The sequence below is a fragment of the Elephantulus edwardii genome, unplaced genomic scaffold (assembly GCF_000299155.1).
Source record: "Elephantulus edwardii isolate Elephantulus edwardi_28Jun2011 unplaced genomic scaffold, EleEdw1.0 scaffold00116, whole genome shotgun sequence".
NCBI classification, from domain to species: domain Eukaryota; kingdom Metazoa; phylum Chordata; class Mammalia; order Macroscelidea; family Macroscelididae; genus Elephantulus; species Elephantulus edwardii.
In genome coordinates, this window is record NW_006399866.1 from 11,037,886 (window position 1) to 11,051,180 (window position 13,295).

At 38.1% G+C, this 13,295-nt stretch overlaps 1 protein-coding gene across 1 annotated transcript in view; it reads left to right on the top strand.

Annotated features, from left to right (window-relative positions):
• Nucleotides 1-11,492, top strand: part of STRBP (spermatid perinuclear RNA binding protein) — a 93,051-nt gene extending 81,559 nt beyond the window's left edge. The window contains exons 16-17 of the mRNA XM_006892586.1: nucleotides 8,454-8,498; nucleotides 11,046-11,492. Of these exons, the coding sequence (XP_006892648.1) occupies nucleotides 8,454-8,498; nucleotides 11,046-11,122 (122 nt within the window). The 3' untranslated portion in view covers nucleotides 11,123-11,492. The remainder of the gene's footprint in view (nucleotides 1-8,453; nucleotides 8,499-11,045) is intronic.
• The last annotated feature ends 1,803 nt before the right edge of the window (nucleotides 11,493-13,295 follow it).

Genomic DNA, 13,295 nt, shown 5'->3' on the forward strand with positions numbered 1-13,295 from the left:
CCCCACCCCAATGCCAGCCTCATTCTACAACAGTGGCACCATATAGCATTTGTCCCTTTGTGACTGAGATACCTCACTCAGCATAATGTCCTCCAGGTTCACCCATTTTGAATAATATTGCATGAGTTCCTTGTTTTTCAATGCAGCATAGTATAGGATGGACATTCTTGTGTGATAAACTGCCCCTGAATACTCACTGGTTGGTCAACTATAAATTGATTCCAACTCTATGAACTAGGTCACCAGGGCTCCCAAAATTAAATAGTGTATTACACAACAGTAATAACTTACTGTACACTAGGGAACTCGAGCGGCACACTCTGTTAGGAGTGGCTCTGCCAACCCAAAGTTCATGCCTCTTTGGTGCTTCAAATATACCAGGTGCCCTGCAAGAGAGAAGATGGGCAGTCTCTCTGTGTGATCCATAGTTTTGGAAACCTGCTGGCAAGTCAGTGGCTTTGTTTAATCTTCACAGGGTTTTTCCAATATTGAAATAGTTTCCATGTGCAGATATGGAAACTAGAAGGAAAATGTAACTCACCTTAGATGAAACAACTAGTAAACAGCAAAGGAAAGAATTAAATATTTGGAGTCTCAAAAAGTTTATAGTCTTTCCATTTCACTGCATGGTGAGGGAGATCTCTTTCTGTTTTTATCCTTACACTATTTTAGCAGTATATGGTTGTTTTGTTAATATTTCGTTTTTACAATATTGCAAAGAAGGAACTTGTGACTTAAAAATAAATTTTTTTGATAGGTCAGTCTTTTTATTATATATACATATAAAATAACAACAATATATATGTGTTGTTGTTGATTGCCTTCAAGTAGAGCATGACTCATAGTGACCTGAAGAATAAAAGCTCTGAAGCCCCTCTACAACTATCGACATTTATCAAAGTTCATAGAGTTTCTGGAGGCATGTTATTTAGGAAGTGGATACCACTCCTGCTTTCAAATATGTATTAAAAGACTACAACAAAACAGAAACCAAAAAAAAACCACGTGCAGTGGTCAAAACACAGTCTCACAATCCAGGCAAGTCTGGGCTTTAGCTCTTCACTTTGGGCAAAAATAAATGGAATACTTCACCATGTCGTCCTTGTGCAGGAACCATGCTAATCTTCTCTGTATAGTTCCAGTTTTAGTATGTGTGCTGCCGAAGTGAGCAGAAAAGTAAATACTTAAAGTTGTTGATCAAGATTAAATTATTATTACTACATATACTTTTGTCTGCTTAACTGCTTTTAAATAATATTGCTGCTGTTGTTATGTGCCGTCGAGTCGCTTGCGACTCATACCGACCCTTTGTACAACAGCCCTAAACTCTGCTCTGTCCTGTGCCAATTGCACTGTCTCCGACACACCCATCCCAATTACCCCAGTCACTGAATCAGTCCACCTCATAGAGTGCCTTCCCCTCCTGCACTGTCCCTCCACCCTACCAAGCATGATGTCCCTCTCCAAGGACCGGTCCCTCCTTACAACATGTCCAAAGTATGTTAGATGAAGCTCCAGAATCCTTGCCTCTAGGGAGCTGCCCGGTTTAATCTTTTCCAGGATGAATCTGTTTGTTTTCCTAGCAGTCCACGGTACATTCAGTACTCTTCTCCAGCACCACAGCTCAAAGGCATCAATTCTCCTTCTGTCCTCCTTAGTCACTGTCCAACTCTCTGATGCAAAGACCATGGCCTATATCAGACGCACCTTAGTCTTCAGTACTTTGGAAAGGTCCCTAACAGCAGACTTTCCCATTGCAATACGTCTTTTAATTTCCTGGCTACTGGTGCCGAGAGTGTTGACTGTGGAGCCAAGCAAACTAAAGCTGTGAATAATCTCAGTCTCTTCCCCATCCATCCTGATGCTGCCAATTGGTCCAGTGGTGAGAATCTTTGTCTTCTTGATATTGAGCCTCAATCCATATTGGAAGCTGCAGTCCTTGACCCTTTGCAGCAAGCGCTTCAGGTCCTCCTCAGTTTCAGCAAGCAGGGTTGTGTCATCTGTATATCGCAGATTGTTGGTGAATCATCCACCAATCCTGATACCACACTTCTCCTCATAGAGCCCAACCTCCTGGATAATCTGTTCTGTATACAGGTTGAAAAGGTATGGAGACAGGATACATCCCTGGCATACACCCTTCCCAATTTTGAACCTTGCTCTGTTCTGACGACTGCCTTTTGGTCCAAGTATAGATTTCACATTAACACGATGAAGTGTTCTGGGATTCCCATTCTTCTCAGAGTCAGCCACAGTTTGTTATGATCCACACAGCCAAACGCCTTTGCATAATCAATGAAACAGAGATATACATTCCTCCGGTATTCCCTTTTTTCAGCTAAGATCCATCTAACATTAGCTACAATATCCCCAGTACCAAGACCCCTTCTAAACCCAGCCTGGACTTCTGGCAGTTCTCTGCTGATGTGCTGTTCCAGTCGTTTTAGGTAATAGCAAGAAAAAATTAGACTAGGCCATTTGGGAAGCCTTATGAATGATGCAGCCTTGAAATTATTATTTATTCCTAAAAGTTGGAATAAGAGTGTATTGCTCAAAACGTACTTTTATAAAGAGTATATTCATTTATTAAAACAAATGTATATACCTGGTTTTGGTACATAATACACATGGATTTTGTTGTTATGAAACTTAGTGTTTAAAGAGTATGTGACTTGGTAATCAGATAATAATAAACAATTAAAAACTGACCTGAGCATGGTGTAGGAGAAGAATACAATATTGGGGAAACATTTTACAGAGGAACATACCTGGACTAGTGGGTCCCAGAGGTTTCTTTGAAGAAGTGACAGGTGAACTGTGCTTTGAAGACTCTAGATTTGTATGGAAATGTTGGAAGTACAAAGGGGGAGCAGAATGTGTGCACTGATTTTGTGTGTTGATGGTAGGGTATGTGGCTCATTTGTAAAGGCAAAGTATGGCTAAAATGTCTTTGAGTGCAGAGAATAAAATGGAGAATGAAGCAAGTTCAAGCTGGATAATGGACCCAGTTCTGGAGGTTGTGGTTTGGACTTGGTCCTGGTATCTTAAGTATATGAGACAGTGTCTTGAGGAAAAAAATTAACAAAAGCAGAGTTTGTTTCAAAGACCATTTTTACACTATCATGAATAATACCTTGTAGGGGATGTGGAGTGGGCACAAGACTAATTCTAAGTTTCCTAGTTAAGTGACAATAGAGAGACCTCAAGTGGATGTAGCTATATTGAAGGAGTATTTTGGAAGTAATATTGGTGAATTTAATATGGAGAATGATGAAAAAGGGGGGAAGGTTTAAAAAGATATTTCTTAGGCTTTTTAGCTCAAGGAACTAGGTTGAACTATGCCATTCAATGAGCTCTTGTTGTGTACTATTAAATTGGAATCAACTCATAGCTGACCCTCCACTAGATTTTTGTTGTTGTTGTTATGTGCCGTCGAGTCGCTTGCGACTCATAGCGACCCTATGTACAACAACCCTAAACCCTGCTCTATCCTGTGCCAATCGCACTGCCTCTGACATTCCCATCTCTATTACCCCAGTCACTGAATCAGTCCACCTCAAAAGAGGCTCTTCCCCTCTTGCGCTGTCCCTCCACCCTCCCAAGCATGAAGTCCCTCTCCAAGGACCTTTCTCTCCTGACAACATGTCCAGAGTATGTCAGGCGAAGCCCCAGAATCCTTGCGCCCAAGGAGCAGCCTGGTTTAACCCTTTCCAGGGTGAATCTGTCTGTTTTCTTGGCAGTCCACAGTACATTCAATACTCTTCTCCAGCACCACAGCTCAAAGGCATCAATTCTCCTTCTATCCTCCCTAGTCACTGTCCAACTCTCTGATGCATAACAAGTGATTGCAAAGACCATAGCCTGTATCAGACACACCTTAGTCTCCAGAGAGACACCATTGCTCTTCAGTACACTAGAGAGGTCCCTAACAGCAGACTTTCCTATTGCAATACGTTTTTAAAAACCAGTAGGTTTTTAGAGATAGTAAATTGCATTGGGGGAGATTGCCCAAATTTGTCCTGCAGAGTAGCTGGTGGATTTAAACCTTGCACCTTTCTGTTGGCAGAGCACCTCCTTATGCTTACCACTAAGTCACTAGAACTCCTTTTTAAAGATAGGGAATACTAGTAGAACAGTGTTTGGGGTTGAGGGGAAGAGCCTACTTTTATAATTTGATCCAGCTTGTAGATATAAAATTAAGACAGTCATTCTGCTATTTTTTTTTTTACCTTTATACTGGGCATTACTTTTTAGGTAAATATTTTATTATGTAATAGAGAAATTTCTGAAACAGACCTTTCTTGTTGTTGAGGAGTGTGTTCTATGACGTCTAACCTGGTTGTATCTGTTATTATGACCTTGGAAAGTTTTTGTACTGTGGAATAGTGAATAGCTTTCATCCATTGACAGCAATTATAAAAGGAATCGTTTGTGTTTGATTATTGCCTGCCATACTCTTACGATATAGCAGCATCTGCTCTCTCTGTCATTGCATTGGCCACTGTAAAAGCCTGGGACCTACCTAAAGCTTTTAAAAATGAAGTTCTATTATGACCTAGATAAGATTTAGACTGACTCAGTTTAGATTAGGAGGAGGTTATATACCATTTGGAATGTAGGTTTTTATTTATTATTAGTTTTCCCTATTAAGTTCAATTACTGCAGAACACTTTGCTGCTCAGAAAGCTTTACTAGCAGGTACACTTCAAAGCCATGTTGTTAGCAAAGAGTGAGGGTCCATATTATTAGACCCTTTGCAAATCATCTGATCAGTGCTAGCTTACTAGTTGTAGCTTTATCCACCCCCGATTTGTACGACTTGAAAACAAAACTCAATGCAATTGAATCTGAGACTGTAAATCTTACAAGATTGCTTTCCTTTCTCTTATGACATGATTGGAGGTTTTGAACCTCTGATCTTTCAGTGAGCAGCCAGTTTATAACCATTGACTTAAGTAGTTGTTGTGTGCCATCAAGTCAGAACTGACTCATAGCTGACCCTTCAGCAAGTCTCCAGAGACATTTATTCACATGGGAGGAGATTGCCTATCCTTTTCCCACGGTGTAGCTAGTGGATTCAAACACATACCTTTGGGATTGTATAGTGTAGCTTCTTCCTACTGGGCTGCCAGACCTTCCTTATTGACTTAGGTTGTTGTTACTTACTGTTGAGTCAACTGGACTCAGTAATGACATGATGAACAGTGGGTCTGAACCCTGCCCTATCCTGAGCCAGTCAACCTCAGGATCTTCGACAAACCTGCCCCCTTTGCCAGAGTCACTGTGTCAGTCCATCTCAACCAGGCTCTTCCTCTCCTGCCCCTGTGTCTCCACTCTTCGTATGATGCCCTTCTCTAAATCTGTACTGCATAAATAAGCTACTTTAGAGACTAAAATATTTCTAGAGAGATAAATTTTAGATTTTTCAGTTCCTGTCTAAGAAAATGGATTTTGGTTTTTAAGTAGGAATTAAAAATGTGAAAATTCTTTATCCTTCTGGAAATATTTTAGACTCTAAAACTTGAGCTAATTGGTTCCAAACTTCCAGTGTTCTTTGTACCATTACTTCTTAAAACTAGTCCTTATCATTGGCACTAGATACTAATGTCAATTTACTGGTTTCTTCTCTCTCGTATCTTGAGCTTAAATCAGAAATTTAGAATTCAGTGCTTTTCCCCCAGAAGATTTGTGACTAGACATTCAGCAATGATTAAGACCTAGTCTGCCTTAAAGAATACTCCTGGTCAGAGGGGAAACAAGAGACATCTGAATGAACTCAGTGATGCAATATGGTGCAAGCTGTGGATTAGTTAAAGGAATGAACAGAAAGCCTGGAGAATGTCACAGAGGCAGTGACATTTGACCTATATGTCAAAGAGTGTAGTAGTCAATCAGACCAAAAAAAAAGGGGGGTGGGCAGCAGAAATGATGTGTAGAAAAAGATTGTGAACAAGCTTAATATGGTATATTTTCTTCCCTTAGTCTACTTTAGCGACTAATTATCCCTTGAGTTTCATCTAGGTAATTTTTTGACTTACGTATTTTTTAGTTGTTTTGTTGTTGTATATGCCATCGGGTTGCCTGTGACCCGTAGCGACCCTACTTAGCTCTGAACTCTGCGCTGTCCTGAGCCAGTCTCACTAATTCCGACACACTAACACCCATTGTCCCAGTTACTGTATCAATCAGTCTCATCCAGGGTCTTCCTCTCCTGCACTGCCTTCCACCCCTCTGAGCATGATGTCCTTCACTAAAAGGAACAGTCTCTCTAGGCCACTTGCCTCAAAGTATGTAAGATGTTTTTACTCAAAGATTAAAGATTGCAGACCTTGGATGAGGTGGATTGACATAACTCGGGTAATGGACTTAGATGTGTTGGAGTGAGAACCGGCTCAGGATAGGGAAAAGCTCAGAACTGTTTCACATATGGTCGCTATGAGTTATAGGTGACTTGACAGTGCATAATAACAACAAGTAATATATTTCTAGTTCCATAAATAATATTATGTAGTCCCTTGGAATGTTTTCTGTTCTAAAATAAAATGGTGACTCTGAAATTCTGTGTCTAAGAACATAGAAAAAGCTACTGCTTGAGCTAATTGGTTCTAAACTTCCAGTGTTCTTTGTACTGTTACTTATGTCAATTTCACCAACAATTACTGGTTTCTTCTCTCTCATATCTTGAGCTTAAATCAGAAATTTAGATATCGACAAGTCACAGATCGCACTTGATGTCATAACCTGATTTTTTTATTATCCTTTAAAAATTTTTTTATTAATTTTAATGAAAATTTACAGAGATTTTGGATTTCCATTCATTCGTTGTTCTTTTCTCCCTGCCCACCCCTCCCCTCCAGTTCATTCTTCTCTTTTTAGAGTAAAAGAATTTTTTCATTGTTAATACAATCCCTTCCTCCAAGTCCACTCCACTGTGCAGCCTTCATTCTGTACTCCTGGCATGACAATAATATGCAGTCATATATCACTTTTAAACAGTTCTCTCCTTCATCTGTTTCAGTGCAGTATACATAATTTATCCCATCTTTCTCAGTCTCTCCCCAACCCCAATGTCAGTCCTGTTTTACAACAGTGGCACTATGCAGTATTTATCCTTTTGTGACAGAAATGTTTCACTCAGCATAATGTCCTCCAGGGTCACCTGTTTTGTATACTAGTGCATGAGTTTCTTGTTTTTCAATGCAGTATTGTATTCCATTGTGTGAATATACCACAGCTTTTCTATCTATTTGTTTATTGATGGGCACTTAGGTTGTTTCCAACTCTTTGCTATTGTGAAGAAAGCCGCAATTAACATGGATGTGCATATAGCTGCTTGGGTGGCAGTTTATAGTTTCTTTGGGGTATATTCCCAGTTGTGGAATTGCTGTGTCAAATGGTATTTCTATTTGCAACTTTGAGAAAGTGCAATATTGCCTTCCACAGTGGTTGCACCATTTTACACTCCCACCAACAGTGAATAAGGGTTCCAGTTTCTCCACAGCCTCGCCAGCATTTGTTGTGTTAAATTTTGCTATTTTTACTGGGGTGAGATGATATCTCATAGTTGTTTTGATTTGCATCTCTCTTAGAGCTAGGGATTTTGAACATTTTTTCATGTGTTTGTTTGCCATCTACATGTCATCTTTGGTGAAGTGTCTGTTCATATCCTGTGCCCATTTTTCAATTGGGTTATTTATCTTTATCTTGTTGTGGTGATCGAGTATTTTATAAATTCTAGATGTAAGTCCTTTATCTAACATGTCATTACCAAATATTTTTTCCAAATCTGTGGCTTCACTTCTGTTGGAGTTATTTTTGGATGTGCATAGGGATTTGATTCTTAGAAATTTCATCTATTTTATCCTCTCCTGGTTGTAGACACAACCTGATTCTTATGTTTTCTTTAAATGGGAATTGAAGTCTTGGTTTGGCATTGTTTTCTGAGAAGAAGACTTGAAATGTTAATAACTGGAATAGTTTTATCATTTGACAAAAAAATTATATCTAGTATATATATATACCAGTATATTTCATATCCATGTTAAATACATTGTAGTTCATATACATATTATGAAATGGATGAATATGGCAGTGAAAGCAGACAAAGAGGTTGGTAATTATAAAATGTGGTCAGTTCCATGAGAAAGACTATTCTAGTAGTCAAAAAGAGGGTTTTTTCCGGTTTGATTCTGTTTCTTTTTTCTAATTTAAGTAAAATTTTAATTTTATGTTGGTTTACTTACAAAGTGCATATACATTGTTTTTCACCGTGAGAAGTATCTTCTGCATCCAAGGAAGGATCAGGCGAGACTAGGTTTTTTCTGAGGAAGGTTCTCATTTATCCAAAGAAGTTGTCAGGACCCAGGATGCCAGGGCAGGTCAAAAAGTTGAATTTGACCACTCCCACTTTCTGTTTATCCTGGACTGATCTACTTTTCTCTTTTTTGCACTAGGATATGGAACACCATATGGTTACAGCACAGCTGCCCCTGCCTATGGTATGTATGCCATCTTATTGATTTCTTCTTTTAGTGACCGTGTCACAGGAATCCTAAGCACAATGTAATCTAGGGTTTCTGTAAAGGAATCAGAGGATCTCAGGCCTATTTATTCTAGTGACCCAACTTAAATTCCCTTTGAAAATGCCACAACCTTGTGGTTCTTGGTTTGGTTGGAGTTGCTCTTCTCTCTGCTTTGCCTGACTGAAAGATTGCTTGTTCTAATTGCCTGTTTCTGACCATATTGAAATTAAATATTTTAAATAGTTCTTCTTACAGCCAACTTACACTCCATTCAAAGGCTACTGAAGGGCCATGCCCACTATCTAGTTTGTCTGGTTGCCAGCAACATAACTTTAAGTGTTTAATTTGGAATTATGTAATTTGAGTTAGGGATAAGACATGCTTACTCCAAATTTGTAGGTGTTAGTCTTTCCCATAAATTTTGCTTTGAGAGTGGCATAAACAGGATATCATTGGCCCTAGAGAGGAAGTAGTAAGTGTATTACTGGCAGGGTTATCTAAATGCTTACTGCAGAAATTCTACAGTACACATTAGAAAATCCCAAGAGTATTTCCCTTTCTCCCTAAAATAAACGCAAATAAAAGCAAACACATAAGTACAGTGGCCCTTTGGATAACTTTGAATGAGGTTTATGTGGCAATGGAGGCAATAAGGTTTGGAGTCAGTGATATGCTCTTAGACATTTTTTCCTTACTCAGGTGCTACATGGTAAAGATTCAGCCATCTGCAGGATGTTTGTCATTGAAAGGGAAGCAAGTGTGTATGCACATGTGGTAGAGTGTGTGCATGTGAGCAAGTGAGGGTGCGCATGTGGAAGAGTACATATGCCAGTGTGATCCTAAGGTGGGCATGTATGTACAAGGAAAAGACCTTCAATGTATTGCTACTGTGGCTTCAGTCTTCCTCATGAGCCTCAAGACCTGTGCATTATGCTTTTTCTCTTCATGCATCAGCTTTTCCATTTTTGTTTGGATGAAAATTATGGGTCCATTAGACATTGCTAAACTGAAGCCTCTTCTGATTTCATAACTGGAAATATATAGAAAATAAATTATTTTGACCACTTTTTCCATTAATATACACAGTTTATATCCTAGAAAGATGTGGAGAAATTACAAGGATCAAATATTTGAAGCAAGTTTTCTTTATGGCAAAATGCAGAGTCTAGAGTTAAATCCTCTCCATGAGTATTTCTAGCACTCTAGTGTTGGCCAGGTCTTCCCCATTTCTGAGATAGAGGGAAGGGTGATTAGGAACTGGGGATTAAGCTAAGAATTAAGCTTTCACCCAGAATTTCTTCTAAATTCAAACTCTCTAGCTCCTTTTGCTTTGGCCATTGCTTTTACCACTCAACTAACTTCTGTACTTCCTGCCTACTTAATCCTTCCTATGAAGCAGATTTGGTCAATTTATCCAAAACTTTTGACCTACTAGATTATTTTATAAAGTTGACCTTTCTTTTTGACCACATAAAGTAAGTCTCAGGATATAGATTTGCTATAACTTAATTTACCCCTTTAATATTTGCACACTAAGCTACATTCATGTTTTCCTCAGTCTTTTAATTTTTCTCTCTTGTTCCTCCCTTTCCTTCTTTAACATTATACTTTCACCCTGCGGCTTCTGAGCCCCCACATCAGAAGGCTCCTCTCTTCCATGTGCCATATAACTGACTTCCAAAGCTGGTGAAATTTGATGCCCCCATTTTTCACATAAAAGATTTGGTTTTTAAATGTTACTGTGATGCAAACCTACTAAAACGATGCTTTATTTTGGCTGTAAGGTAAATATGTCTTTTGGCCTTTGTAAAGCTGTTGCATGTGGGGGGTAATTTCCCTCTGATCATCTGGTGCTCTTGAATACCTGCTGTTGCTGCTTTGTGATTTCTCCATAGGTTAAACATTAGAATAGATACAGGAGCATATTTCAAATCATACTTGAGTATGCAGAAGTTTGTGAGGCCACAAGAACGTGTTAATTATGAAATTAAGAAAGTAATTAATCTTTCCAGATTTGCCAGGCCAATATGGGCAGTAGCCATTAGCCATTGAAATGTTAAACACTTTCTCTTAGCTCAGTTGGAGCTGTCTTTCTGGGCAGGTGAGGCTTGCACAGCAAGACTGTGCTTTGAATTTTCCAGTCCCTGTGTCTTCTATAATATGTGATGTGCCAAATTCTGAATCCATATAGATTTCTAGAGTCACTTTAGAGTATTAATCAATAACGTTGCTTTTGATCTTTAGAATTCATTGCACCTTACTCAAATGAAATACTTTCTGAGTACCTTTCTTCCCAGGATGTAGCCATCTTCATTTTTAGGATACATTTTAACTTATCAAAACATTTTGAGCAGTTTCAAAATAGATCTGTGAATGATTTGTGAGCCTTTACCAAAATGTTAATATGTTGGCTGACTAATCTGGAAAAGGTTAAGGTGATTACTGTAAGATATTTTTTTACCTGAATTTTTTTATTGGATTATTAAACTTATATGGAGTCCTCTCCGTTTCTTTTCTCTGTAGGTTTACCCAAGAGAATGGTTCTGTTGCCCGTTATGAAATTCCCAACATATCCTGTTCCCCACTACTCATTCTTTTAGCAAATGACAGAAGCTAATTCCTATTGAGCAACAATACAGTACCATACACAATGTTAGAGTAAAAGCCTTTTTAGCCTGCTTTCTTTGAACACATACTTGATCAAAATTATTTGTAAAGAACATCTTTCCTACTTTTTGATTTTAACAGATGCAAATTTAGTTCTTTAAAACTTGAAAACAAAAAAGAAACCAGTTCTGTGAAACGGTACCTCATTTCTGGAAAATAACTTATACCAGCCCTTCTGTTCTAGGGAAATAAAAGGCTAGCAGTTCAAAGTTTAAAAGTATCAGATTATGTAAAATTAAATTTGTGAAGGATGTATAGAGTCTCAAACACTGATCACAAATAAACTGCTTTGTTGTAACACAGAGTACTGCCTGGTTCCTAATGCAGTCACTGATCCTTAGCTGATTGATTTGCATTGCCCAAGGGCACTTCAATTGGGCTATAGTGGTTTTTTTTTAAATACAATAGAGACTTTTCATTTAAACTTAACCTTGTAAATACTCGTGTGTAATTTAAAGCCAATAAAATATGGGTTTGAATATTGTTTTAGCTTATTATTTTTGATATGTTTTGGTATCAAATTACAAAGAATTGAAAACGAATAATAACTTAGTCCTAGAACCCATTCATTTGTAAACAAACTGCTAAAAGAAGCAAAGGTAATTGTTAGTTTGAGCCAGTCTACTTACTTTGTAAGCCCTTTGTCCTGTTGTACAAGGGCACTCCCATAATAAAGATTCTATTCTGTTATCAGAGCACCGCTTATTAAAATGATGGCACTACCCAGAGATGGGGAAGAAGGAATGTGATTATTTTAGTTCCTGAATTCCAAGTTTTCAAAAATAATAAATTAATCAATCAGCCTCTCTTGTTCTTGTGGCCTTCTTCACTCTGTAAGATACTGTGTTTACTCCCTGGCTTTTTTCATGCAGATAAAAGATTAATGATTTTTCTGTGATTCATTGAAGGGTCTCTTTTTCTCTTCAATTACATCAGAATCTAAAGCAGCAACAGGGTCCCCATAAAAACTTGCTCTTCGATTGTCCCAGTTCTTGTTGAGTGCTGCTGTGAAAAGTGACAGGTTTCAGCCATGGGTCAGCATTTATTTTTAAGGCACCTGATTAAGCTGGTGGAAAATGGTCAGTAACATTGTGCTGTTCTGTAAAGGGTGCAGACTTAAGTCTTCCACTTGCATTCTCACCTTACTAGAAAGCCTATAATGTTACTAGAAGATAATGGTTTCATTAAGGTACTCACCCTCATGCTGTCAACAGTGTGGTCCCATACCAGTACTTAAATGTTGGTATGTCTTACAAATTTTTAGTTTTAGCATAAATTGGGTTTTCTGTTCTCTCTTAAATTTCATGTATTTAGGAGCTGAGCAGAGCCCATCAGTGATAATGGGCTTCACAAATACCAAAAATTTATGTTCTTGATGTCTTTGAACCACTTAATGAGGGCAAACTAGGCATTACAAATAAAACAAAATGGTAGTGTAACGTCTCAGATATATATTATACAGTGATATACTTGTTTATTCTGCTCTTTGACCTTTTGCCTGTTATTAGTGGTGGGTGATACTTTAATAAAACTTCATCACTTGCTGGAAATAGCTTTGAACTTAATCATTCTCATCCTGTGCATTAGTGGCGAGACATCAACAAGAGGGTCCATTTCAGCCGGGAGTTTTCATGTTTCATTGATCTGTTTTGCTGACCTATGGATGAAACAGAGCCATCACTGAGAAGAAAAAGCATGGCTGATAGGGTCCAGTTTTTATTAATTAAATATTTACAATAGTACTCTTTGTTTTTTGAATACTATTAATTGGCAGTTGCAGCTGTACGGTTATTTGAATTGATCATCAAATTTGTAATCCAAGTTGGAATCTCTCTGGAGATTTCTCTTTAGAAAATTCTTTTGAAGTAGCTGACTCTGCTTTGTAACTCAATCCCTCTATAATGATGAAAAGGGAGCTGTGCTGTTTTCCAACATGATGGCAGTCATTTAAAATGGTTTCTACCAAGTCTTTTTTTCTTTTTTTAATTTTGTTGTTTGTTGGAAGTTACTAACCATGTTGTAAACCTGCCCAGTTGCTGCAAACTTTTACATTTCTCTGCTTTACTTAAAATAATTGAGCTGTCAGTCCTTTGTTAGAAGTGGTAA